We start from the raw sequence: 27,624 nt of genomic DNA, 5'->3' as shown, positions 1-27,624 counted from the left end.
CGCAACTATCCGCGAGCTGCCCTAATGGGCTCCCAGATATTGATCTTACCAGCGTACTTGGAGATGTTTCAGACTTTAATGCTGCATCAAAAGCCTTGCTAGAGCCTTGCAATGGACTGATACTTAGCATAGTGGCCTTGAGAGACACAGGTGAGTGAATGAATGAACTTGTTGTGTTGTTTTTGATGATCTGGGAAAAATATTCTCCACGAAAATATCTTTCGATTGAAGGCCCCTGTAATGTGTCTTGGATGCCTGGTTTCTATTGTTTCTTTTTCAGTCACTGAGGTAGTTTTATTTATTTTTATTTTTACAGTTCTCAGGGATCCACAAGGTGGCAATAGTTATATGCTTCTCTTACTATGTAAAGAAGTATTTCCATCTACTGAAATGTGAAGTGACCCGCTCAAATAAGGAACCAAATAGACACAAACAAACCTGAAACAAAACCCTGATTCTTCCCTATTTCACAGAAAAATTATCTCACAGTAGTCACCTGTTTCTGTTGAAAGATGACTGCGGAACTGGCTTTGCAAAGTTCCATATTTCACTGCCACCTCTTGTCAGTTAGTCACCCGAGTTTCACAGCCTCTGATATCCAAGTCGGATCAGTAGGCAGTGCCACAGCCAAGCGGTTGATGTGACGTCAGAGGGAAAGGGGAGCCAGGGGAAATTCCACCCGTAACCCCATCCTACCTGCATGCAGCCTCTCACAATGTGAAGCATGTGACTCCAGTCCAAACAATATACACAGAGTCCATATCTCTATACACAATGATGTCTTGTAAACTACATAACTTGTCTTATTTGCCTCAGAGTCACTTGCATGAGAGGTCTTAGATGTTAGACCCTTCCCTAAGCAGCTTTGAATATGACAGTTTAAAAGTAGTATGAACAAAAACTTGGTGAACTTTGGCTCAATATTTTTCTTCTCATGACCCGATACTGTAGGCTATTACTCAAGTATTACTCTGTAACATTACAACTATATTGGCAAAAGATGACCAGCTACAAGTGTGACTGACAACAGTTTGATCCAGGGCTTTTTCCTGCTGTCTTGCTAATGGCATATAATTCTCATCTGGTACCATATTATTGATGCAAATCCATGGTGGGCACCACTCCACCTGGGTACTTTGTTGTTACTGATGGGTTCCATTCATTAAGTAGCTTGGGTATTTTTAGTCAATGTAGCAGGGTGGTGGCTACTAGCATGATGCTCAAGCAACAGCCAGCTAACGCTAACCACATACAGCACATAGCAGCCTTTCACCACAAGGACCGTCGCCCTACCTCTTTCTCTGCCCAGACCGTCACTTGAATTGGTGCTTTGTGTTCTTTCGGTGTGTTGGGACACATGTTAGTCAGTGGTGTACAGCTAAAGTGTCTGTCAAGACATCCTGGCATGCAGAGTAATTTAAATTTGTCTGTCATATGCCGACCCGGAGACATAATGACCTCAGCTTGTTCCCCTACCCACAGTGACATAGAGTGTAAAATCTGATGGCTTCTAATGGAGGAAGTTCACCCATTAGTCTTTTACAGGTGGTCTGATTTGTACTCTTTCTGTATTTGTAGATGAACCCCCCAGACACTGGTTTGATATTTTGTTTCTCACATACAAAATTGGTTGTCACATTTTGCAGAGTAATCACTCGTCAGTGAATACAATGCCTCATACAAATGTGTCTCAGCAGATAAAGTGCAATAAAACAACCCACATTACATCAGAATATAATTTTAGATCATGTAAAAGCCCATTGTCCTTCAAAACAATACTGGCAATTTTTTGTTGTGGTTGTAAACAGCATTATTTAAACATGAAAAATTGGCGTAGAGAAACCATTACACTGGAGTGCAGAACAATAATTGAGAACAAGATTCTGGTTTAATTTAGAAAAGTGGCTCTGGGAAGGTGTCAGCGAAATGATTAAAATATAACAATGTGTGAACTTTTTCTTTAAAGAGAGAGGTGACAACCCGCAGGTCCATTAGCGGTTCATCATGTACAAAAAAGCATTTACTGCATGTAGCCTATGATTCTCACCACATTATACATACTATTTAGGCTTGTTTTCTAGAGTGAAGGACTGTTTCTTCCTTAGGCTGATATTTGAAATGACACTTTACTATTGGGCCTTCACAAACAGCATGATCTGAAAGCATGTGAGCGCTACTCTATGAATGTAACACAGAAACAGAGCTCCGGAAAAAATTAAGAGGCCACTGCACCTTTCTCTTTCCTTTCCAAAAAAGTCGAAAAGGAAGGTTTTGAGTGAGGAACAGAAGGGTTAAAATTAAGAGACCACTCCAAATGGAACACTTCTGTTCCTCACTCAAAACTTTCCTTTTCAACTTTTTTGGAAAGGAAAGAAAAAGTTGCAGTCCCTTAATTTTTTCCGGAGCTGTATGTTGTTTTAAAATGTCAAAGCTTTATAGTTGTTCAAATCGGAGCATCTTTTGTTATATACAAATCAATTAGTATATATTCAGTTTGAAATATTGGGATGCTTAATGTATGTGACTTTTAAAAATGAGAGTTCTGACACAAAGTCACTCAGTCAACCTTAGTGGATGTAGTTTTTTGTCTCTGTCCAGACTGCAGGTAGAGGGTATTGTTCACAGAGGTGTGATCTTGGCTGTCAGGAATGTTGGCCTTGCTGTGTTTGCTTAATGTTTAATGGGAGGCCTTTTGTGTAAAGGGTTGTGTGTGCTTGTGTGTGTGTGTGTGTGTGGCTTGGCTGACAGTCTTTTTACTGCTCCTTCCCTAAAACATTGAACTTCTGCTGCTCTGCTCAGCTCTTATCTACTATAAAATATTCACAGCCATAAACGGAAGATTTCTGTTGGTTGGCCACTTTATTTGTGTAAGGCTGTGCCATTACATTAAACGAGCTACTTGCTGTATTACAAAATAAAATGTAAACATCACTGAGAATAACCAGTACATGTTAAATGTTATCACATGAGCTGAACATTCAAATGGAACAATTATCTCTTTAAATAGCTCTCAACTCACAGTTCTGGTAATTTGGCTTTGTATGCCTCTAGGTGTAAGGATTTTGTTGTCAGTTTATGGAGCTGAAACATTAGACAATCTGCAGACTTTAATTCAGGCGAGGCTGACCTCTGTGCACTTTCAAACCACACCCCACTATTGTCTCGGATGCTCTGGTGATCACCACTTCCCTGGAAACATAAGCCAAGTGGTCAGAGCTTCTTGCTGAGACCATTAGCACAGCATTAATAAGCTAGACTGACGATCACCTGACTCTATTGTCTTACCTGGTTAGGTAAGTGAATCCTGCGGTTTTCCTTAGAAATCTCAGTTATAGGATTCACAAAATGAGGTTGGAATAAGCAGAATAAGCAAGGAATCCAGAAAACTTACCAGGAATGATGCTGGCCTACCATTCAACCAAAAAGCCTCACTCCACATGGCCTACAGCTGAGTCATTCTCTTATATATCTGCCAAATGCGGGGATGTGATGATGAGGCACTGGCTCTATGCATTTAAGTCATTTCCATTCAGCCGAACGCCTACACCTCTCTCACTGTTTATTCTGTACGACGGCAGGCATCCACTGACACAGATTGAGTCAGAGTGGACCATTCACAGTCCTGGTTGGTCAATGTCTGAAGATGTCCTTGTCATCACTATTGCTGCATTGCCTGCATAATCATTCAGACCAAATCGTTATTATCTGAAGGTTTAGTGAACTCAAATGATATCTTGTCAAACAAACAGGCTGGTGTTTGTATGAACATATTCCAACAACGAGTTACAGACCCTTTTATCACCAGTTAATTTTTTTTTCTAAATGAAGCTTCCGAGGTAACACTATAAGTTTTCCATGATTATTTCAACTTTTTTTATGGTGTTTACTTGTACCTCTTTGTTCATCTCAGCGGGGCTCATTAGAATGCCTCTCTGCCCTTTCCTCCTCCGTCTCAATGTGTGTTTCCCTTGAGGGCAGCGGTCTCGGCCCTGTTAGCCCTAGCAGTGGACTTTCCTTGGTCGAGTCCCATTATGACAACTCGTTCCCTACTAAGTGCGCTACTTTTGACCAGGGCCCATTGAGGAAGCACCTCTTTAGCTCTGAGTCACACACAGGGAACGGCCATCAGCTGACACTCGATGCTGCACAAACAAAACTGCCCGTCCTTTCCAAGGCTCTGCATCTCTGGCCTTCAAGTTTCAACTTATTTTTCATTTTTTCCCGCCAATAGACATCCTTCAGGCCCTTGACCAAGATTTCTGCTCTTCATAGTACTCTGAGATAGGATGAACTGTACACCACTGACCTGGTTATACAGCTGCCATAGTGGCAGAATGTGTGCTGGAAAGACTGAACCAATCGAAGAGAAACTAAGAGCTATGGTGTACTGAAACACGGCTTAAGGCATTGCATACTGAGTGCCTCTACGAGCACAACATTTGCTCATGTCTAGATAAGATATGCCGGCTGATTAAAATGCAGTTTGCACTAGACATATAGACCTACAAGAACAGAACTATTTTAATATTTGACCCACCTTATTGGGATTTGGGTCTTTATGTTGCTGCCTCTCCTTGGAAGTATTTAGCTTGAAAGAGAGTTAAAGAACTTGAGCCAGACTTAAGCCACACTATAATGTTGTTTGGCAAAATGTTTCTGTGTTTGTTTGCTAAATGGGGCAAGCTGCAGCCATTGCACCTTTTTGTGGCCATGCACTGTTACAATTTAAGCAGGATCAGTACAATGACCCATAGCCATATTTTTAGGCTGTGAAGAACAGGCGTCTTCTTTTTTTAAGTGGTGTTACTTAGTTGTGTTCATCTAAGGCTGGTCTGTCTTCCCCTCCACTGTGGTGTAAAGGCAAGGGTATGATTCTTGGCCTGGTGTTTGTTTCGGCTTATTTTTACCTCAGTCAGGTCATTCACAGTTTGTCCTTACTATGGCCTTCTCTGTAGGCTAGATAGTTTTTCTGCCTTCATTAAACGATTCTGATATTTTAGGTACTTACCTTGAATATAAAATATTGCACAAATATTCAATAACCTTTTTCACAAGCTAATGAGAATGAAAGTCGGGGGCAAACCCAACAGTTTTTAGAGGTGCTAACTATCTGAAAATAGAATTTTGACACAAAGAAATTTGCACACTGCGTTTCAGCCAACTAGGACAGTGTGCAACTTTCTATCTACAAGCTAATAAGAAAACAAACGCGAACAGGATAGAGGCCCATATCAAGCTTTGATACTTTGTTTTTCTCCAAGACCAAAGCACAGCCTGACCCTAGATTTAATCAAAGACATTTCAGCCTACAGCTCTCAGGAAAAGAGCCACTATTGACAAAGAGTGACATCTCGCCCTCTGATTCCTCTGAGGTAAAAATAAGGAATGGCACAATTTCTGAGGGCATACATCCGCCAAGCTGTCATCCCTCATGCAGATTAAGGGGACTACAGTGAGGACTGCGATGAGGGATAATGTAATCTTTGGCATGGATACTGGCAGAAAGTGGAACAGAATGTGCTCCTTAGTATTTATTAATGACTATTGGAGAGAAAATTTGAGTTTGCTGTCTGTGCCAACAGTGTCAATTGGATGTACCCTCTCATCTGCTGGCTTTTCTCTCTTCTGAAGAGACATTTTTGTCAGTCAAGTCTATGTTCCTGCCACAGTAGTGTGTTGCTTTGTTTACGCAAATGACAGCAATTACCGGTGAGGCATATATCTGCTGTCTGAACTAGGGTGTGTGTTGCAGGGATGTTTGAGGGTACTTTGACTTCTCATTGAAGGACGACAGATATCAATTAAAGCTGGAGAGACCAAATAGTAGCAAGACCTAAGTTAAATTGTAGACTGTCAATTTATATTGGTTATGAAAATGCAGTTTTCTAAATGACCAACCTCATGAAATACATTTAAAATTCCTGTAAAATTCATACAAGATACTTTGATAGAAGACTTTTTCACAGTATTCAGTACTAGCCTAAGTGAAAACGATGCTGCCATAAAAAGTAAAACATTGAAAAGGTTATTGTGGACTTGTGGGGGAAATGATTGCTGAAAATCTTAATTTCCCATGATGACACTGGTCATGTGGTCTGAATTTACTGCTATTCTTTTTCTCTCCGGAAAGAGAGCCACAAAGCCAAACTCTGAGAGAAAAACAGCTGTACATCCACTCTATTTTTGGTTGCATGGAAAAGAATCAGCATGTCCACACTATCCACTGCAATATGATTAAAGCTGAGCAACGTTCCACCAGGTTCCAGCCACATAAATCAATTAGTGTTGAGACAAACACAATTGTTTATCCTCAAGGTTTAGATAAAGCGGAATGAAGATGAACCATCTCTTTTTCTGTGCGTGTTTACATCTCTTGCCATCGTACAACCCTGGGGTTTGAAGACCTTGGAGTAAGATGCGAGACAAGAGGGCTGCTTTGACTTTCTTCTGCTGACTGTGTCTGTGATGGCACTGTGTAGAGGACACGCAGTATTCCCAGAGGCTGTGATACATGTGGGTTGTTTGGCTTATTTGCTCTGTTCGAGGCCAAGGCCGGTCCTTAAAGCAATTTGTCTTTCTTCTGCGGTGTAGTGTCCCTAACCTGGGCCAACCTGAGTACAAACAGCTACGCCACTGAGTGTAACACACCCCCTCCTTAGTGAAAAAGTGACCTCTTCAAATACAGCCCTTTTCACTGGAAAGCTTGTAGGTGAGAATTCTCGCCTCTAGACATGCATACACACCACACACATGCGCACAGAGAGGGAGAGCTATGCCACAGACCCACTCAACTTCCTGTTTGTCAGTCAGATTGTTTCAGATAAAGATGCTTGTTAAGTGTCAGCTATCTCAAGGCTTGTAATGTGCCATAGCCCTGAGCACAGCACAGGATGAGCTGGGGGGATGGGAGCTGGTGAAGTGGCAGATTTAAATTAATTGGCGTTCAACTGAACAGGCAAGTTTGTGTGCGAGTGTACATTGTTGTGTAGATCGCCAAGCAAACAGGAGGAGTTAACATCTATGGTGAATAGTAATATCTTCATTGTTGGCACAGACACAGAGACTGTTAGGCCCGTGTTTGATTAAGTCGGTTGCTTATGGGGAGTGTGTGATTGTAGGCTTCAGCAACTTCATCCAGGTGGGTTTTGGGGGGGGGGCGGCTGGTGCTCCAGACCCACCTGTGCTGTGGCATTAGCTGCCTCTGATGTCTAAGTGAAGCGGCTTAAGTCTTCATAGCCTACTATTCTCAAACCTCCTACTGAATTCACATTTTATGTACGTTTTATAGTGGCTTCCGTTGCTTTAAGGTAAACTCCCTGGAATTTACCACAGTCTTATTGGCTTTAACCCATAGCTCGTTTTTAACTCCCTAATAAAAACTTAAGGATGAGAATGAGCCTGGATATTACCTGTATCCAAGACAAGTCTGGGTCAAAGTCCAAGAGTCCTCAAGCCAATGCATACTAGACCAATGGTAACCTGAACTATGTGTTCACAACACCTCCCTCTCCAGCCCTCCTCAGCGGGAAAAAAAACTGTCTGTAGTCTTTGACATTGCTCAAGGTGTGGTCTTCTGGTTGGTCTTTCTCACTCTCCCCTCCCCCACATCCATTCCCCCAGCCAATCCCCAACACCTGCCACGACTCACCTGAAAGGGGTTGTGTACAGGGCCCGCCCAGGCTTGTGATTGGCCAGGTGCAGCAACTCTGTCTGAGTGCTCTCACCAATGGTTGTTGCGCTGCCTGACTCACAGGAAGAGCAAATGCAAGTTGCTTCATTACACTTCTGCTTTTTTTGTTTTTTTTTTTACTCCCAACTGCAGTCATTGCCTCACTTTTTCTCTCTCTACTCTTCAGTTTTGTTTTATCTCAGTGAGTGGGAGTGGTAAAGGGCGGGTCAGTGTTCCACACCTTCGGTACAGCGCTGTGTCTGTCCACTCTCTGGAGCCACTCCTTGGATTATATTTCTTCCATTGCAGTCTCTGGTTTTCCCCTGTGACTTTTATTTTTTTTAAAGTCACTCAGATCTGTCACTTGTTCGACTGGTACCATGGATTCCGATACCCAAGCCCTGTGTATTTGAGGTTAGTTGAGTGCATTTATGACTCTGTGCTGCTTCTTTCACTGTGGAAAGTTACTTCAAACCAAAATTATTTATATGGGTCACATATAGTATTTACATGTATTTGTTCCTCATTTGTTTGTCCATTTTGCAAATATGCCACTATAAAAGTATGAATAAGGTATGCACAAATAATGTAAATGGCAGGAGCTTTGTTTTTCGATCGTTTTTCACAAGGTACTTTCATTACCTGTCATGTTCCCAATTAGTCTGTGACAAAATTGTTGTTGGGGGTAGTAAAATTGGTCAAACAACGTTCATAAAACCAGGTCATGACTTACAATGCTGTGTCTATATTTATCTTCATATTCTTCCAGGACATAGTGTAGACAGATGTTGAGTTCAGATCGAAAATGTATTTTGATGTGAACAGGTTGATTGCTTGATGTTCAGTGTTCCTCACACACCTTACATACAATGGCCAATGTTAAGGTATGCCAAATATGTCTTTTTATGTCTACATTATTTAGGTTTAATTGCACTGATATATTGTTTGTCAGAAGAATCACTTGTATGTTTGTCAAATGTCACCATGTCATGGTTTGTTATTTTGTTTAGGAGTCATTGCCATATATGGCTTTCTTCAACAAGGCTGTTTTGCAAGCCCCCTGACCAAGCCCACATGAGTTTTACTGTTTGTCATGGTCTAGAAATACCTGTAATTATCTTTAATGGCAACTGATTAGACCTTAGGCCATTATTCTGAAAAGGTTGTGCATTCTTTCAACAGACTCTGCCTTGGTCTGGTGTTAGCCCTACCTGTAGAACCTTTTGTTATAGAACAATAATGAATTGGTATATAAATTATACAATGTGCTTCTCCCCACTCCCTCTTGCTATTGCTGGTTGATATGCTGGTTGATTTTAGACCTGCTTATCAGCACCTGATCAGGTCACTGGAGCCCAGCATGAATGTTGCTCATCCTGTAGGACAGACGAGGTTCAGCAGGTATTCCATGTGACTCTTGGGGGATGAAAAACCAATGAGCTACCATTAAGTCCTTCTAACTTCCCTTCTTTTAGAGTGCTCACTTCACATGAATGGTTCTAGTAGGGTTAATTTTAACAGGCCTAGTTGTGGTAGGTTTCTGTTGCTAAAAGTTGCAGCAGAGATAAAAGCATGCTTCCTGTTTCATCAGAAACTTGCTCCTGTGGCAGACTACTCACGAACATCAGAAAATGGCCTGAACAACATGCTTTGTATATGCCACTGAGAAAACATGGGTTAGAGTGGCATTCATACATACAGAGCTTTTTTGAAATTGGCAGTGGAAAGGCTGTCCACGCCACATTGAAAAATGAACCCCAATGCTTCTGTGAACATCCCCTGAAACATAGCCGGTAAGACCCCAGATGATTCACAAAAGGTTATCACTCTGAGCTGACTGGTTTAATCTAGGTCAGTTGGCCTACATCAGAAGAAACGTTGCATGGAACTAATGTGTTACACACCTTTATAACCCAATGAGTCATTACCTTGTTTGGTAAATATCTCAGTTTTGCCCCTAAGCTATTCAGACTTTGCATTGAACCACGCTTACTAATCATGTCTCGTCCACCCGAGCCACTAGATTTGTCTTGTAAATCAGTCACGGTGCCTGACGACTTGGTCACGTCGAGAGACAAAGAAACAACACGAGAGCGGCCAGCCAGATGGAGGCACGACCGAGAAGCTGTTGTAGCAGGGCCCGGTTTCTGTCATAAGACAGGGAGTGTCAGGGAGGAAAGGAGGGAGTGCAGCCGTGTCAGGTTGGCTCCCACAGAATAGAGTCAACAAGTCTTAGCCTGTAATTAGATCATTAGGTCTAGAGGAGGAGAAGGAGGCGTGGACTTCATCGGCCCACGCTTGCTGGGCCTGCACACGGAACGGTAGAGGGTTGGGCCTGTTCTGGTTTTACGTATTCTGCCGTGGCTGGTTTTGAGTAGCCGAGAGCGGCAACAGCAGTTTACCCCCCTTTTGTTTCATTGTTTTGCGGTTGGTGGGTAAATAAAGGACCTGTCGCATGTTTCTCTGTCGCATGTTGCACTGTCGCATGTTGCACTGTCGCATGTTGCACTGTCGCATGTTGCACTGTCGCATGTTTCTCTGTCGCATGTTTCTCTGTCGCATGTTGCACTGTCGCATGTTGCCCGCCGGCTAGTCATTTGCATCGTTGTGACACGCTGACTTGGATCTTGTTGTATTTTTTTGTCCTCTCGCGAGACTCCATCGAGCGGTCCCAGGTGACGGAGATGACATGATCTTAGGCAACACGGGGTGACCAAAACCGGGTGCGTATTTCTAGGTCGGGTTGTGGTCCCCACATTTCTTCTTTGTAGTTCAGAGGGTTAGGAGTGTCACCTAAACCTGAGGCCTGAGTGAGAGGTATATGGGCTGTAAAAGGTCTCAATGTGCTCCAGGTTATCTGAATTCTACACCTCTGGTTTGAAGCCCCGACCCCACCGCCCAACCCCTCCCTTATTGATGGACGTGCTACAGGCTCCACGTAGCCAGGTGAACCTGAAGCCAGTACATTTACCCGTTCAGTATCATCTGCCTCCAGGAATAAAAAATATTTCTGTCAAGGGAGAGGGCTTCCCTGCTGTTTTCACTGGGCCAATGTCACTGGGGGCTGACATGGAGCTGACGAGCGAAGGTGCATTAGGTTTGGGTGAACATTTCTACCTGTGTGCTGGTTCTTATACAGGAAAAGCATGTTGTTTCTGACAGCCTAAGCTAACAGTGCACCATGGACATTTGAAAGCTTCAGCTGTGCCTTGTGATTCCCCCTCTGCATTGCGTGGCGGCTGAGGAGTCCATTGTGTTGACCCGATGGAAGATTCGCATTGCGTTTCCATACTCTGCTCTCGGCTTCCGTTGAGCGACGCGCCAGCTCTTCCAGTGTTGCAACTGTCTGAGGCACACATGCAAGAAAGCAAGCTGAGACTGGCAGGCCATTGTTCTGAGGCATTGGAGGACCAAAGCTGGGAGCTAGTTGTCTGGAAACTGGAAGCAGGCATTACTTGGAGCAGAATTATAGGAAAGCATGCAAATATTGTTTTATTAGAAGCCATGAAAAGAAACAATTTGAAATGGAGACAAGGCTGCATTTGGAATGATTAGAAAGCAGGAATTTTGCTCTCAATGGAATCCTGAACAAACATATTGGTGATTTCACTACAGTGACTGAGCACTTTTATTTCCGTGAGATCTCTACAGAGCCACATGGGAGATATACCTTTGATCTGTTCCATCTGTTTATTATTCATCTCAGGGTGATTGGCTATTTAAATACCTTTAGTATTTGGCTTCAAATCAGCATTATGACCCCATGTTTAAATTACTAACACAGAACCATGAGAACTTTGGGTACGTGAGGTGTGTAGATCAAGACCACTCAGTTGACTATTTAGTCATTAAGCAGATGTGCAAAAGCAATCAATTTGGGTTAATTGCCTTCACGGGCGTACCAGCACAGATCTTGACTCAGGTATTCGAACCGGCCACTCTTCAAATAGTGGGCGGGTGCTCTACCTTTAAGCTGCTGGCCCATGTGCAGCTGACTCCCCTCTGAGGGACCCTCTGAGCGCCACACCGCTCTGTCTGCCTCCCCACCAAGGCTCTTCGTTCCCAGCCTCGGGGATCATTTGCCAGCTCTACTGCCTCCCCTCAACCACCTTAGCCAACTCCATCTCTCCCTCCGTAATCTCCCTTTCCCTCTGACACCAGCCCTTGGGAGGGGCAGGTGTGCTCAACTCCCACCACCGTGCCTCCAGGCAGCCTGTTTTGTTAATAAAAAACAAACAAGAAACTGTAATGTTCCAGGGAAGAGAGAGTCGTTTGTGTAGATCAGCTCACACGTTCCTATTGATAACACTACCGGTTATGCAACATCAGGGCTTTGAGCGGAGGAGGTGGAACCGTTCCAACTCGGGGAATATGTTTGGCAGCGTCAACGGGACGACGTGCATTATGCGCGGGACCCCTAGTTCTAGTAGATACTTAGACGCAAGAGAAATTCAGCAGAATCCACACTCATCTTGGTGTGTGTGTGGGGGGGGGGAGAGCGTCACTATCAGGACTAGTTCTCAGAAAGGAGAACAAATCTGCTCGGCCTTGTCAGGTGAATCAGCCACAAGCTCCAAGAGTGTGTTGCACGTCTGTAGAGATTAAAATGATACTAGCACCCACTTTTCATTAAAACCTCAATGATTCAGTAGCGTCTCGTCTTTCTGTCTTGCTATGACATCTAACATGGAAACATCTCATGTGTGTGGGTGTCAGGTCTTTTACATTTTTTGTTGTTGTTGCAACTGATGGATGAAACATGGCTTAGGCCAGAAATAGATGCTGGGTGGATTATTACCTTTACAACGGACTTCAGTTGACTTCTTAGAAGAGCACAGGATAATTCTGTGGTATGTGTGTGTATACAGCCTCATGGTTTCTCTTTCCAGCTGCTTTAGCCTAGACCTGTCCTTAACTAGGTAACCCACCTCAACTGAAACATTGCAGGGCCATGACTGCAGAGACATCAGGCCCAATACTACCACTTTCGAATTATTGATCACCACCAAGTGATTGAATCGAATTTGAACTTCTGATTCTTTCTACGCAGTGTAGCTCACAGTTGGCTTAATACAAACTGCCACGACCTGCCACCTTCAATGGCATCTGGTCCTGCAATGCAGTGCTAGGTAACACAATCCACCATTCTGAATTGGACATTGCAGGTGAAGGATTTTTCAATGCGGGTTTCAGAGGCTCGGCTCCCAGACCTCCCAGCTGCAATGGAAATCTGTAGCTGGACCGGACTTGAGAATTTGCCGTAAGCCCTGTGGAAAACCGTGAACAGACTTTTTTTTGCCATCCCATGACTCCAGGGTGAATCCATTTTGAATTCTGACTATTTTTTATTTTTTTACAGTACCCCTTTTGATTTTTGAAAACCTTTCATACTATTTGAAGTATTACCAGAGTGCCACCACATTATGTTAGGGTAGGTGCTCAAAGTTGTCCATTTTGAGTGTCCCTCTACATTAGGGTGGCAGGGTAACCTAGTGGTCTAAAGTTTTGGGCCAGTATTTGAAAGGTTGCTGGTTCTAATCCTTTGGCCTACCAGCTGTCATTCTGTCTTTGAAGATTTTAATTATTTTTATGTTTTAATAATATTAGGCAGTCTAATTATATGGTGAGGTATGCAAAATGGGTCAACTTTAAGCACATTTACCTGCATTCAGGTCAAAAAAAAGTATCACAATTGTGTTCATTAAACAATTTGGGAAATATTTATTGAAAATAGTCCAGAAAAGCACTTTAAATGGAATTATTTAAGGTTTTGTTTCTTATCAAAAGGGGTGCTGTCCAAAAGTGATCTAATTCAAATGGATTTACCCAGACACAAACACATGGAATGGTCCATAGATATTAAGACTCAGAAGACTAACTCAAAGCTTAATTATTAGCGTCTGTTATTTAAAAAATTGTCCAAGAGTCCAGTACATGATCTCCTCTGGTCTGCTTGGCTACTATCCCAGAATTACAGTTGGAGTCCAACATGTACATTTGGAGTCAAGATCAGAACCTTTAGAAGAGACACTCAGAACCTCAATCCAATTCAAAGGCTACCTCAAAGTTTTAGCAAGAATGAGAATAATAGTTTCACAGTTTCTGAGAACATCGGAACAGTGTTATGTTTGCAGGGCAAAACCAGACATAGGTGGTGCATGGGCTGATGAAATTAATAAAGTGGCATCACACGTTTTTGACAAAAATAAAAATCTGCATGCAGATTCAACAATAATGTGCTCTATTTGCTAATCAACACTTTGGTCCTAAAATGTTTTGACCAAGGATGGTGATAGATCTGTTTGTTTGAATATCATTGTACATCAACATTTCTATTGAAAAGCTGGCTATAAAGAATCAAATGACCTAAGAAGTCTGCTCATATTTCTGAGAAGAGAAGCTATAACTGTTCTTAAAATGATTCGGGCTGCTCTGGCCGTATCGATGTTCAGTGCTAATGCAGCCAGAAAATTACATCACAGAGGCAGGCTGGAAAGGCTACAAGTGGACGAGAGTGAGTTGGCAGCCATTAAGCTCTCCCAAAGCGGCCTCACTAAGACAGTAATGCAACAGAGATCTGCCCTGATCAATAAAGACTGAGCTGAGCTGAGAGTGAAAATGACAAGGAATGGTTTACTACAGTACCCATAATGCCAGTCTCCTTTGCCAAATCTTGGTATACACTTGTATCCAGGACAGGCTAGTATATTTTTTCCCCTGAAGAGGAAGAGACTGACACTGTAGTAGAACATTTTGATTCCAGGTAGACCCCTATTTGTATCCAAGTAGAACCCTTTCTACAGGAATGACTGAAGGGGCCTATTGGATTTTTTCTTCTTTTCAGATTACATTATTCCTTAAATTACACTGTTTGTCAGTTGTTTTACTGCGTTTTAGCATTCTTGACCGATATCCTATGGGATTAGCCTTCCGCTAGACAATCTGTGACAGGGAAATCAGTCCAGATTTTCAAGCATTGAGCTCTTCAAAACCAATCTGAGTTTTTCCCTTGGCAAATTGCCAATCAACTTCCACCCGGGTGGGAACTTAGAGAGGTATTGTCCCCTTTTACTCAGTCTTTTACCCAAATCACTACCTGCTCTCTCAAGTGCTGCTCATTAGTTCTGTTCCATTGACAGCAAAACAGTAATTTAGCCTTTTTCTCTTCTGCTTTAAATTGTTAAATTGAGTGTCTGTGTCGCCATCAGTGAAGGATTGCACCATTTACATAATTTATGCTCTTTCACAGAAAGATTGAGTTTGGAAATGCATGCCAGCAAATTGATGCTTCAAAGTAGTGTGTACAGTTCAGTTCCTAATTTATGCCCTACCCATTCTGCTTAGTTCCTCATGGTGTGTGTGTGTGTGTGTGTGTTTCTGACAGTTTAAGGCTGCAGCCTGTGTCTTCTCAGACCCCGCCAGTGTGCAAGCCCCCCCCCCCCCCCCAATATCACAGAGCCCGCTCTACAAACCCTCTGCCGGTTTCTATTAGCAACAGCCACTCCTTGTTTATCAATGCGTTTTTGCACTGTGATTCTCACCGGATGATGTCACAGGCCCAGAGAGATGGTTGCCTATGGCCTTCTATATGATGTAGTATCCTTGTGAAGGCTACCATGTTTGTAAGACATTATGGCATAGTGCTATTAATACTAAATTCGTCTGTATTCTTTTGAAGCCATTAGGCTATATTGTGTTAGGATATTTTCCTCACCCTGTTAATAGAAGAACAAAAATAGACATCCTTGCATTTGCTGTGGGTTTTAATGTTTATTTAATGAATGTGTACTCTGTTTTATCATTTGGATTTCCCTGCAGGGTATTGCATTCTGTGGCTAGGCGCAGGTGAGAGAAACCTAATTCTTTAGGTTCACCCCTATGGTCGAACCACAGCACGACCCCATATTGCCTTTCTTACAATGCATCCCTCTCTCTATGACCATGTGGTTTATTGTGCTCATCTCCTGCATCAATTCTACACCTTTCTCACTGCTATCATAAACAAACGACCTGTTTTATAAAACCCGACTGGCGCTGCTTCACAAATATTGACCTATACCGGCTCTGCCCCCTCTCTCCCGCCTGCAACCTGCCTCACACCACACAATACCCTGTAGGGAAAAGCCAAATGACAAAATGGTCAAAGTCTTGAACATGAAAATGTATCAGCAGAACATGAAATTCTACCGCAACTTTCATGAATGCCCATTCCTGTTTCTATGGTATTGAACACAATGGCTACCACTGACATCACTGAAGGCATAATGTAATGACCTAATATCAAATTATAAGCTGTGTTTGTTGTTCTTCTGTCATGTCAAAGTCATTCAAAGAACAAAAGGCATAACCCTTTACGTTGGCTCAAGTCCAATACACATTAAGCACTTCTTCTCTCTACCCGTCCCCTATCAGTTTAGGCATCATGTGACAATGACGACATTGCAAGGCCAAGTCCAAAGACTCTACTCCACTAATGTTGTAACCCCTTAGGCATACAAAACCATACCAAACATCACAGATAAATGAATGCAGAGGCAATAACACCTAGGCTGTCAGTCACCATTTATTCTCCACCACATGCCTTTCTGGGGTGTGTTCACTTAACGTCACAGAGGAATGATTATATGAAATTATTATTGTGTGACCGGGATTGATCTGACCTGGACGCTCTAACATTACATTGAAGTTGAAGAAACCGATTACCCAGGTAACCTGGTGAGTTGTTGTAGGTCAGAGTATATCATTTAAGTGATTTGTGATTTGCCTGGGCTGTCAAGGTTTGACAGGGTATCAGATTGTGAGAGCTGATTTGACAGTTGTTTTGCTGGTAACTGTCAGCATACTCTTGATAGCTAATCTTTAAATCTCAGCTAAAGCTGCAAATTAAGTGATTTCGCTCCCTAATCGGTGGGATTTTTTCAACTGAAAATAAAACACACCACAATTTCAGAACCTGAAAGTGCTGGCAAGGGCTCAAGCAAGTAAGTCGTTGGATGGGGCACCGATTAGCGGAACAGATTTCATATAGTTGATTGTGTTTACTAACTGAACTAATCTCCTGTATTTTGTCTTCCAAACTGATCCAATTTTATGGGACACGGGATGCTCAGTTTCAATTCCTATGATGTATTTGGGAAAACATTTTCTTCCCACCGACCAGTGGCACTGCCGTATAGCTATTTGACCCCAACGCCTGTGAGAAAATCGAGGCCAATGAAGCAGTTAAGATCCCTAGGCGTGCTGTGTTTTGCCGACTTGCAGCATGCCTGAGGAGCAATGGACATACCAGCCTGCCTGTGTCTAGACCTGTTTTGGTATGTACTGCTTTGAGAAGCCAGGTCCCCACTCCAGACCGGAGCCAAAGTCTCCATGTTCTGATAAGGCACCCAAGATTTCAGGGCCCAATCTCATCACAAGCTGGTGTGAGGTCATTTCTGTCGCCCAACTGAGGGAAAAGCAAAAGCCTCTCGGCTGCATTTTTCCTCCTCATTTGATAACCCCTGCCTTTAGGTCTGGTGTGCTCAGTGGGATGAGCTTTGACTCGCTGGTCTGAAGTAGTACCGGTCAGAGAATGCAGGGAAATGTTTCAAGGCACAGCGGTTGTCTGGTGAGGTGAGAAAACAAGGCAGATCACGGTCAACTACGATTTCATTCAAGGCAACTGCTGCATGAGTGATAGGAGTATATGAGGAGCGGGTGTTGCCTTCTCGTCTCTGCATGTTTTTTTGGGTTTCTCCTCTCCCCTGCAGATCTGTGCTGTGACATGTTGGTATTGGTATGAATGTAAACAGATCAGGGGTGTGCGTGTAAGGGAGAGATGCCATGAGTGGTGCTATTTCACAACAACATATCTGCAGCAATGGAGCTAAAAAAACATGCTGTGAAGACCATTGGACTTGGAATCAGCTTCAAAGGGCCATATTTAGCAGCAGTTTCCAGTAAACTTGGGGTGCTTTGGGGTGCTATGTTAGTGTTAAATGCTGTTGCTAGGAATCAATCTTCCAGACAGTTGTTGCTTAGGAGATAGAGGGAGGTTTCTGCAGGAAAATGGGATACTGGATCAAGCTGAATGTTTAGTTTTTTTGCTGTTCCACTGAAGTCATGTACCAAATTGTTCCCGCACAGCAGACAAAACAATGGGAGAGTCTTTCAAAACAAAGCATTTCAAATATTCCTGAGAGAGGAGAATTGTTAGTAAGACACTACTTGGCTGAAGTATGAAGTGATGCATTTTTCTTACTTGTGACCATGATTTTCTCTTTCATTCCATCCTGCATCACTCAAACACAAGGTCCTAAAAACAGACACATAACTGACAATCGCCCATGCAGGGACAATGGGTTCAAACTATGAAAACCGTACATAAACCTCACACTCTCTTTTCATGAGCCTCAAGGAGTAGGGATCTTGTTCTCTGACCAAGGAAGAAGGTGGAGACTCTTTAAAGAGCACTCAGCAAATAATGCCCAGATTTTGAAATCCTGTCAGTTTGACATATTGGATATTGCCAATTTAATGTTATCTTTTCACCTCAGGTTGGGGGTTGAGACAATCATCCCCAATATTAATTTAAAAAAAATCCCACAAATGAACAAGAGGTGTTTTAAAAGTTTTCACATTCAGGTATAGCAGCCTCTCTAAAGATAGATTTCCCTTTCTGCAATTTCGTGTCCTGTTTTCACAACTCAAATGGCTCTTCCTCTCTGCTGTGTTGACTGTTGCCACATGATTGAACCATTATTGATATTCTGTAGAATATCTCTACAGGCCCTACAGTGACTGCCAGACAGATTGCATAGGTTGGACAGTGGGTCCATTTGCTTCTGGTAATGTGCAATATTTAAATTGTAACAGATGTAGGCTATTTAAACAAAAATACAAATTTCATTGAAAAGCGTTGTTTTATAAAAGCTAAACAAGAGAGGTGCACAACCCCTTTATATTTATATATAAACTCTATACACTCCAGCATGGGTTTTGGATGACAATATTTCAAAATAAGGCACAAGTAACAAATAAAATGTTATTTTAGGGTATTTAGAATTTCAATTGTTTATGGTTACAAAATTATATTAGGTATGTAGCCCTTTGATTGTTTATTTTCAGTATTTCCTTGTTTTTCTAACCTTGTTCAAGTAGTCAAATGTTTAGTATATGGTTCCTAAATTCCGATGACTACATCATGCCTCTGATGACACGGTTGATTAATAATTTTTTTGCGTTGATTCAGGGTTTACATTTTTGCCCAGTTTAAACCAAATGGGTAATAATGAAGTTGTTTTTTATGTTTATTAATATATTATATAATATCTATTTTAAGGTTATTGATATGATATCATATGATCTTTATTCTTCTACTTTCTCACTGATTATCCATCCATAGTCACAAAGTTCTTTCATTTCTAAATGGTGAAACCAATAGGAAAAAATAGATTTTTGTGACATCCATTCTGTGACATCCACTCACACCAAAATGAGTGTAGGCTAGCACCAAATCGACGTTTTACCTTCCAGATGTGAGTATACATTTTGTTTGTCATAGGCCTATTTTTTGTTGGAATTTTAAGACATTGTTTGGTGTCATTCTTGTCCTCGTTTTGGGTTCTCTCAAATTGTGACCATTCAAATAAAAGTAGAAGCTTAGTTCCAAGAGGGATTTAGCATAGGGGGGTTTTAAAAATTTTCTAGAGATGAAAGGGGCTAGCTTTGGTGATGCAGTATGAACTTTCGTTTCTCTATATTTGTATGTGTCTGTGTGTATGTTTTTAGAATGTGGGTATGACATTTGAAAGGGCAGCAACATCATCTGTAGATTAACAAGAAGAGGTCTGCTGTTTCCATTTGCATTCCTGAATTCTGTGTTGACACATAATCAACATGGGGTTAGGTTTACGTCGACATGGAGTGAGAATTCAAGATGTTTGTGGAATGTGTTTTCTTTTAAAGATTATCTCAGGACACTAATCAGGTTGGCAATTCAATTATTTTTCATACCTACATACATACATACATGAGTTTTGAACTTTTTGAGGGGTAGAAACACCACAAAGACCCACTTCGTTAGGAGGAAGGAGGGGGAGTGAAAGAACACTTTCCACTCTTGCACTGAGAGGTTTTGTACTGAGTGTGGTTTAACAGACAGGAAGTAGCTGAAACCCAGTGACACATTTCCTGTCAGTGCAAGCTTCACAGGTCAGTTTGTGGCTGCCTTTTCTTCCTTCTCTTTTCTCAATTGTATTTGTTGTATCTGTTTTCGCTTTCCACTTGCTCTGCCACGATGGCGGTGCCCTGCCACGACGGCGATGCTCTGCCATGACGGGGGAGGGGCGCGTGTTTATATAATGATCATGGATTTAAAGGAACTCATGGTTGGTTTTAAAGTTGTTGAAGGTAGTTTTATAGTTACAATGACACATGACGTGATGGCTGTTCAGTATTAACCATTAGCTAATTAGAATTGCCACGTGGTGTTGTCAGGCCACGAGTGCTGTAGCTCTTCTAATGTATCATCCCGTCTGTGATGTCACTACTAATACCACTGCTAGTTCTCTTTCTCATACATACACATATTTTACATTAAGCTATCCTTGTGGGGACCCCAATCATTATTCCTATTGAAAACATTTTTTTCTAACCTTTACCTGAAAAGCCTTACCATGAAAATAGCTATTTTTCTTGGGGAGCGGGGAAATGTCCCCACCAAGTAAAATGTCCTTGTTTAATCCTTGCAGGGATTCTTGATCCTCAACAGTATGACAAACAGTATGTACACGCGCACACACACACACACACGCGCAGGTTTTGGTTGCTTTGGTGATGAATGTCGTTTCTGTACATTGTGTTCTTGTTTTGGAGTGTCTGCGGCTGTTCATTCACTCTTAAATTAGCAAACAACCTCTCATTTTCAACGGACAATCAGTTTGGTCTGCTTAAAGTACTTGACTGATGTTTAATAAATGTCAAGACAACAGTTAGTATACAGTCTGTCAGTAGTGGTTTTTGATGTTTTCAAATGTCATTCTCTTAGCCTTTGGTCTGCTAACACCAGCAGTATTTCTTTCCCTGTTGATATCCATGAGTCAAAACCAAAAAGTCAGTCCCAGGCTCGATAGTATTCCATTATCACTGAGCTCCAGAACTAACTTGACATCAGCTTAATACCACTGAGTCATTTCCCAACAGGAACCCAGAGGATTCCTGCAAAACAGCACTTCTCTGCCAACCAAAGACCTTGACAACCATGGCAATGTGGTGCTTTTCTTGCAGATCAGCTCTTTGTACATGCGAATTGGTGAACCCCTCAACCTAGCCTACCTTTGCCAGGTAATGGCTGGCAGTTTTGGGGTTCTATCTCTCAGGCCTGAACTTAATCCACTTGAATGGATGTCTGTATTCCCTCTTGGGTTTTGTGATGAGCTGTTTTAATTGACTGCACATGGGTTAGTTTTCTTAACCTTTGTAGTGTTTGGCTTGTGAAGAGAAGAGCTTGATTTAATGCTTGCTTTCTTGTCTTACTCGGTCCAAACTTGTGTTGAGAAAACCAAGCGAGTTCTACCGGAAATACCAGAAATGCCTGTCAGTTTGCTTGCTTGCGCCATTTAGGAAAGGACACCGTTCTTCTTTTCCCTCTTTCCCTGTCAAAGGCGTTCATTAGGTCAGACACTAGTCTTTTTCCAACATAAGCCAATACCGTGCTGGCGGTGCTGTGCCCGTAATCTCACTTTTTCGGGGCGGATGAATATTTGTGCATGCAGCGCCACCCAGACATAGTTATTCCAGAACCACCGTAGAACGCTCCAACCAACCTTAAAACAACAATGTCCCCTCTTTTTCTGAAAATTCACTCTGTCATTTTTTTTTTGTCGTCATTTAAGGTTGGAACGATTTGCTCCTTAGTTGGTTTATCTCGTTTTCCCACAGAGTGCGCGCAGTGACCACATGTGGGCTGACTCATTGCCTTGTGATTTTAATTGGCTTAAATTACCTCCCTTTTATTGTCTCTGAGGAGAGCGAAAACGATGGAAGCGTAGCCTGCAGGGAGCTGTATGTTTGTTCATAAGGGGGAGGGATTTCATTTCGTGAGACGTTCGGAGCACGACGAGGTCTGACAAATCGAGATGTTTTCTTCCACCTGACTAGCACATAGGTTCTACACAATACGACATTCTGTAACATCCCTTCAGGACCAGACTCGGGGCCTTACGGCATGTGCTGGGTGAGGCTGAGCTGGCTTCTGCTGTTTTGTTCCCTGGTAGCTGCGTATTCCTACCACAGCTGGCGCGAGGAAGCACTATAACAGACCGCCACATTTGTTGGAGAGGGGAGGAGGAGAGGGGAGGAGAGCGCGTCACATGACGCGAGCGGCGGTGGCTGAGTGTTAATTCCTCCCACTGCTCGGAAACACTGAGGCCGGCCGAGAGCAGCCACACCCAGGCTAAAGTGAAACGGCTTGCTTTTCTCTGTGAAGGCTTGGGAAATTGAGTAACACTTCAACAGAATACGAGTCCCTCCCTTCACTGGTCTGCTTTCCTCGGTTCTGACTCTGGCTGACGTAGACTAATCTTTCTCAGTTTGCCTGTGCAGACAAGGCAGCTGTTGTGCTCTGGGATGGTGTGCAGGTTTCTCTAATGGCTTAGTGTCTTTCTGTAGTATTCATCTCTGCCCCTTAGCACTAGCCTAGCCAAATCAATGATTCACTGTCAGAAGGGCTAGAGAACACCCACGTGCACTAATGTCTAAATGAACACACACACACACACACGCATACAGCTTGCTTTAGAATCCATCAGGTATGAAGATCTGTCTTTTCTGTCTTGATGTTTCTGTTGATATTTAAAACAGACTTTCTGTTTTATCCTCAGACAACTCATTTGTGATCGGGGGATGCAAATAGTTAATTTAGTCATTTAGTCTGTAATCTCAGAACTGGAAAATCTAGAACTGGAAAGTGCCATGTATCGACCAAAGTAACAGACAGCAATGGCAGACATGATAAAGAAGAGTAAGGGGAAATTGAAGAGAGATGTGAGGCTGAATGCTGAATATCATTCCTTTTTTAAAGGGACTGTTCATTTAAAAAAAGTTGTTTTCATCACTGAGCTTGATTTTAAAATGACCTTTCCCTTTAAACCTAAAAGAAAGCACCGCTAGTCATAGCGGTGCTTTTTTTAATTAAATATTCCTGAAATAAATCTTAATGTATTCATTATGCAGCTACGACAGGGTTCCATTGTAAGGTGATCCCTATATGTTTCCATCCTTCCCAGAAAAGCAGAGACGGGGGTTCTGCCCTGTCCAGGTTGGCTGCCTGCTCTGTATGCGGTCTGGGCCATAGATTGAGCCACTGGGGAGTATAGAGTCCCTCAGGGGCCAGGGCTGACAATGTCCTCGGCCTACGGAGGTAGTTTAATGTGGGGTCTCCAACTTCACCCTAAACCCCTTGCTCTCCATTAACCCCCATCAGTCCTCAAAGGGGGGGGGTGCACATTTCCCCAGCAGATGCCAGAAGCATTGGCAGCCGGGGGACCCCAGATGGCAATAGCCAGCTGTGAGTGGCAGAAGTGGGCATGGTAATGGCCCATGAGCAGAGTCTGAGTGAGAGTGTGAGTGAGAGAGTGAGGGAGGGAAGAAAAGAGTGAAAGAGTGAGTGAGGAGTGAAAAAAAACCAATGGCCTTGAGTACTCTTTCCACTTTTCTGTAAGCTTTATATTACCCTGAAACAGACAGAAGTCAGAAGAAACGTGAAGAGGGACTTTTAATCACACATTTCACCCCGCCGCCCCCCGTGCCCTGTTAGTACCCCGCCCATTTTCCCCTCTCTGCACCACCCCCACATCCCTCAGAGACACAATTGGGACCAGGAATGCACTTTGTCAGTCACACAGGCATTTCAAAGCTAAGCAGGCCCCACCCTGCTGCAGGGAAGTCAAAGGGTTGGAGAGCTTGGGGGTTCTGTACTGCTGCCATCCTCTCTCTCTCTCTCTCTCCTTCACTGTCCCTGTATCTCTCTCTGTCCGAGTGCTGTGGTCGGCTCTCCTCTCATCCCCTCTCCCTTTAATCTGTATCCAGTCCACCGGCTCCTCCCTTTCCCCTGCACAGCCCTCGGGACTAGCCTGGGGGGGTGGGGTGGTGGTGTTCCAGCTACAACCCACCCTCATGCCCCCTCTCCCTCCCGGAGGATTCTGGCAGAGACTACCAGAAAGTCTGTCCTTTTCCTGGAGCTTGTGTTGTGTTCCTCCACCCCGCCCATGTGACTGGTGGTTCCACAGCACCCCCCCCCCCCACACACACACACACACACGCACTTCTCCTTCATTTAAACTGGCCCTCATGACCAGGGGTGAGGGCGCTTCCTTGGGGTGGAGGGGAGGGAGAGACCGAAATTGAGACTGAGACTAAAGCCAACCACAGATCATGTTTGTTATCCATCAAGATATTCTGTATCTGGACCAGACTTGCCAGTGCGAAGGACAGCAGAATCACACGACTCATTTCAGTGACCAGTACACTGTCAAGCACCTAGACTGAATTACCTACATTTCAGTGACCAGTACACTGTCAAGCACCTAGACTGAATTACCTACATTTCAGTGACCAGTACACGGTCAAACACCTAGATTGAATTACCTACATTTCAGTGCAGAGGGTAATCCAGCGGACCGGGTACATGCATTTTCACACTTTCCAAATGACTCTCATTGCCTGTCCTCTGAACTAATGCCATTATTAGAAGTGGTTGATCTCCGGTGGCAAAATGCTGCTCACTGGTGAAGCACTTTGAGGGATTATTAACTTGTTCAGAAAAGAACAGGTCATTTAGAAATGAAGTAATCTATCATGTTACTCTATTATGCTTTGAACAATCCGAAAGATTACTGATTATCTTTCATTTAACTCTACTCAGTAACAGATTTGAGGTAATATGCCTAGCCATGTGAATTTAATGAAGGATTTCTGCAGCCAAATGACTCCGTGTGTGTAGCCAGGCAAGATCCTGTGGGATCTATACCACATCACCTTTAATTCATAAGCCACACGTGTCCTTGTAGGGGTTCAGAGCCTTGCTCAAGGGTACGACAACAACGGAGATGATCTGATACCAGCAGGAAGGGAACAGCGAAAGGCGACGCCTGAAGTATGATGCCACATAATTTTGAACAGTAGAATGTTATTTACGTGATTATTGCTGTAACGTTAGAATCACGCACATTTTATGTGTGATCAATGCATTTGAAAGTGTGGTGCGTTCTCCCATGTTCTCACTGCCCAGCCTTGATTCTGTTGGAACACGAGTGTCTGTGATGCAGGCAGGCAGATTGGGAACGTCTGAGCCAAGAAGGAACCGGTGATCTGCATTAGCCACAGTAGAGATGGAGAGAGCGAGCGGTTGTCTCTCCTACAGGCCTTTTCGCAGTACTGTGCTGTCTGTGGCATTGTCCTATGTCTTGGCATGGCACATGTGAACTCTAAGGGGCTACCTGGGCCTAGAGCCTTACACATTCTTTCAGGCATCAACATTGTTGCTACCGGCAATGCGTTCTGATGGTAGCAGCTAAGCTCAGGAAACGCAGAGGTTATTGTGTCTATTGTCTTTACTTCATCGGGCAAGCAGTGTTTAGGCACACGATACCCTGGTTTGAATTCAGCTTGTATTACACACCACACATGACTGTTTATAAAATGGTGTTACATTCAAATATTATGTGTGTTGAGTGACTTATTTGATTGTAACACCATTTTATAAGAGTGACAATCTGCAACTGTTTACTGCTGTGTTTTCTGACCAGTTCCTCTTTCTAACCTCTCTCTCAGGCAGGTGTAGATGCCCCAGACGCAGCAGGCCCCAGGAAGAGGCTGCCTCCATCCAGGCTCAGCGCGGCTCTTCTCTAATTCCTGGGTCTTTCAGTTGCATTGCGTTACGCATTCTAACAGGCAACCACAGATAAAAGAAAAAAGCACAGGAGTGAGGAGGCCACTGGAGATTCTCAAGAAGGGAAGCCATTTTGTTTGGATCCACAGAGACTACAGCAGTGAAGTTGACCATTGAACCTTGATTTCGTCTTGAGTGTATCCTGTGATTGGAAAGTCCCCAAAGGGGTGTGGGTCCCTGTCTGTCCATCTTTGTTCTACACTTGGACCTCCATTGTCATGGCGACAGCGGTGCAACCCAGCGAACTGGTGTTCGAGTTTGCCAACAATGGAATGGATGAGATCAACCAGGTATTTATAATAATGTTTAGCAGTAGTCAGATGTATTTATGTCTTGATGTCTTACCGCCACCTCATCATAGCCTAGTGTTAAGAACATTTGGGTCAGTATGCAAAAGGTTGTTGGTTTGAATCCTCAGAATGAGGTAACATTTTGTTTTGCCATTGAGCAAGGGACTTAAACTAAATTGCTCCTGTGAGTAGCTCTGTATGGAAGCACCAAATGTGAAATTATGGAATTGTTTTGCAAGAACCTTTCCTAGTACCTTTTTCGTACCCGCTTTTGAAATAATTTATTCAAAGGATTAGCTAATCAAAGACATTTCATCCAAAACCAACAAAGCATTTTACATTTGATTAATTACTTGGTTGGAGCGATTCCATCAGGGATGTTATGGGCAGTGATCGCTGTCTTGGTGACGTGATTGAGAGGAGTGAAAAAGGAAGGGTTTGTGGGAAGAGGGCTGGGCAATGGAGTTTGGGATCTTGGCAGGACCAAGACGGAAAGTGTGAGAGACCTGGAGTTGGGACTCTTTTAGTGTGCGTGGGAGAACAAGTTGGGACTTTGCCAGGACCCAGTAAATGTATGGCACAATGGTTACTCTGTACTTGTGTGTGTGGGTTTCGAAATGTTTGTCTGAGTGAGTACACCTTAGTGTCCAGGTGTGCACTTTGCTTAACTTGTGTGTTTGTGTGTGTGTGCGTGCGTGCATGCACGTGTGTTCCTATTTAGTACATTTGGTTCATGGAAGTGGTTGGAACATATGTTTTTGTCTGAAAGAAGCTGTACATTTTCCCGACTTGTACAACAGAGGCTTTTTAATGTTTTATTACAATGTTGCCTGTTCTGCAATGTTATATTTTTAGGTTATACAGAAGTTCTTTGAATGTTTTACTTTGGTTCCTTAAGTTTTCTTGTCAACTTTTTTTTACAACAAAAATAGCAGGTTATGATGTACCTTTTTAGAACTATAATATTTGCAGTGTTTTAATAAGATTTATAACACAGCTAGAACACATTACATTTTTAAAAATGGAATGTTAGTTCTTTAACATTCTTAGAAATACATTTTAAAACCAACCATGAAGAAACTTTTCTCAAGAAAGATTGCTAGAAAAGTAGTTAGCTTTGAAAATAGCTATCTGTGTTGGTTTAGTAATTAAATGTTTTGGCTTGTGAATTGGAATATTGAGATAATTATCAAATTGACCTCACTAGCTTATTTTACAAACTGCTTTTAAACAAACGTTTAGTAGTCTCTGTGTCTTATGAGCTTAAGTTCTGGAGCATGCCTGATTTCTGACTTTCTGCTTGCTGCAGATTACTTGCTCCACAAATAAAATATGTTAAAAACCACTAATTAAAAAAGCTAATAATTACCAGGTCTAAATTTAACAGAATTATTGTTTTTGTGACTGTGACATAACCCTTGGTGGAATTGTCTCGTAGGCTGGGTGTCAGATCAGTGTGTAATTTGATCATGTATACAATTTAGACTCTTTAGTCACTAATATTTATTATATTAATAATATATTACATTAAGTCAATTTCTGACATTTGAGAAGCTTCCACTGACGTTTCTTAAACCATGTGGTGACAGGTAATATAAAACCATAACAAGGGTGTGCAGAAGATTCAGCCCTGTGCTGGGGAAGCTCCCGTTGATACATGGAAGAAATTGCCCTAATAAGAACAAAGTTACCTTACCATTGGCTTCCACCTTTGGATCATTCAAGTTTTTGTCACA

At 42.7% G+C, this 27,624-nt stretch overlaps 1 protein-coding gene across 7 annotated transcripts in view; it reads left to right on the top strand.

Annotated features, from left to right (window-relative positions):
• The window catches only part of elf1 (E74-like ETS transcription factor 1), a 47,084-nt gene that overhangs the window by 2,126 nt on the left and 17,334 nt on the right, over positions 1 to 27,624 (top strand). For 2 of the 7 annotated variants that reach the window (XM_010896087.3, XM_010896046.3), the window contains exons 1-2: positions 7,839 to 8,083; positions 25,481 to 25,888. In XM_010896087.3, coding sequence (XP_010894389.2) covers positions 25,817 to 25,888 — 72 coding nt within the window. In that variant the 5' untranslated portion in view covers positions 7,839 to 8,083; positions 25,481 to 25,816. Of the gene's footprint in view, positions 1 to 53; positions 151 to 7,838; positions 8,084 to 10,329; positions 10,393 to 25,480; positions 25,889 to 27,624 lie in introns of those variants that run through there. The other 5 variants (XM_010896078.4, XM_010896068.3, XM_010896095.4 and 2 more) reach the window with 5 other exon arrangements.

Source organism: Esox lucius, chromosome 4 (genome assembly GCF_011004845.1).
Source record: "Esox lucius isolate fEsoLuc1 chromosome 4, fEsoLuc1.pri, whole genome shotgun sequence".
Classification (NCBI taxonomy): Eukaryota; Metazoa; Chordata; class Actinopteri; order Esociformes; family Esocidae; genus Esox; species Esox lucius.
This window is presented reverse-complemented; position numbering and strand designations above follow the sequence as displayed.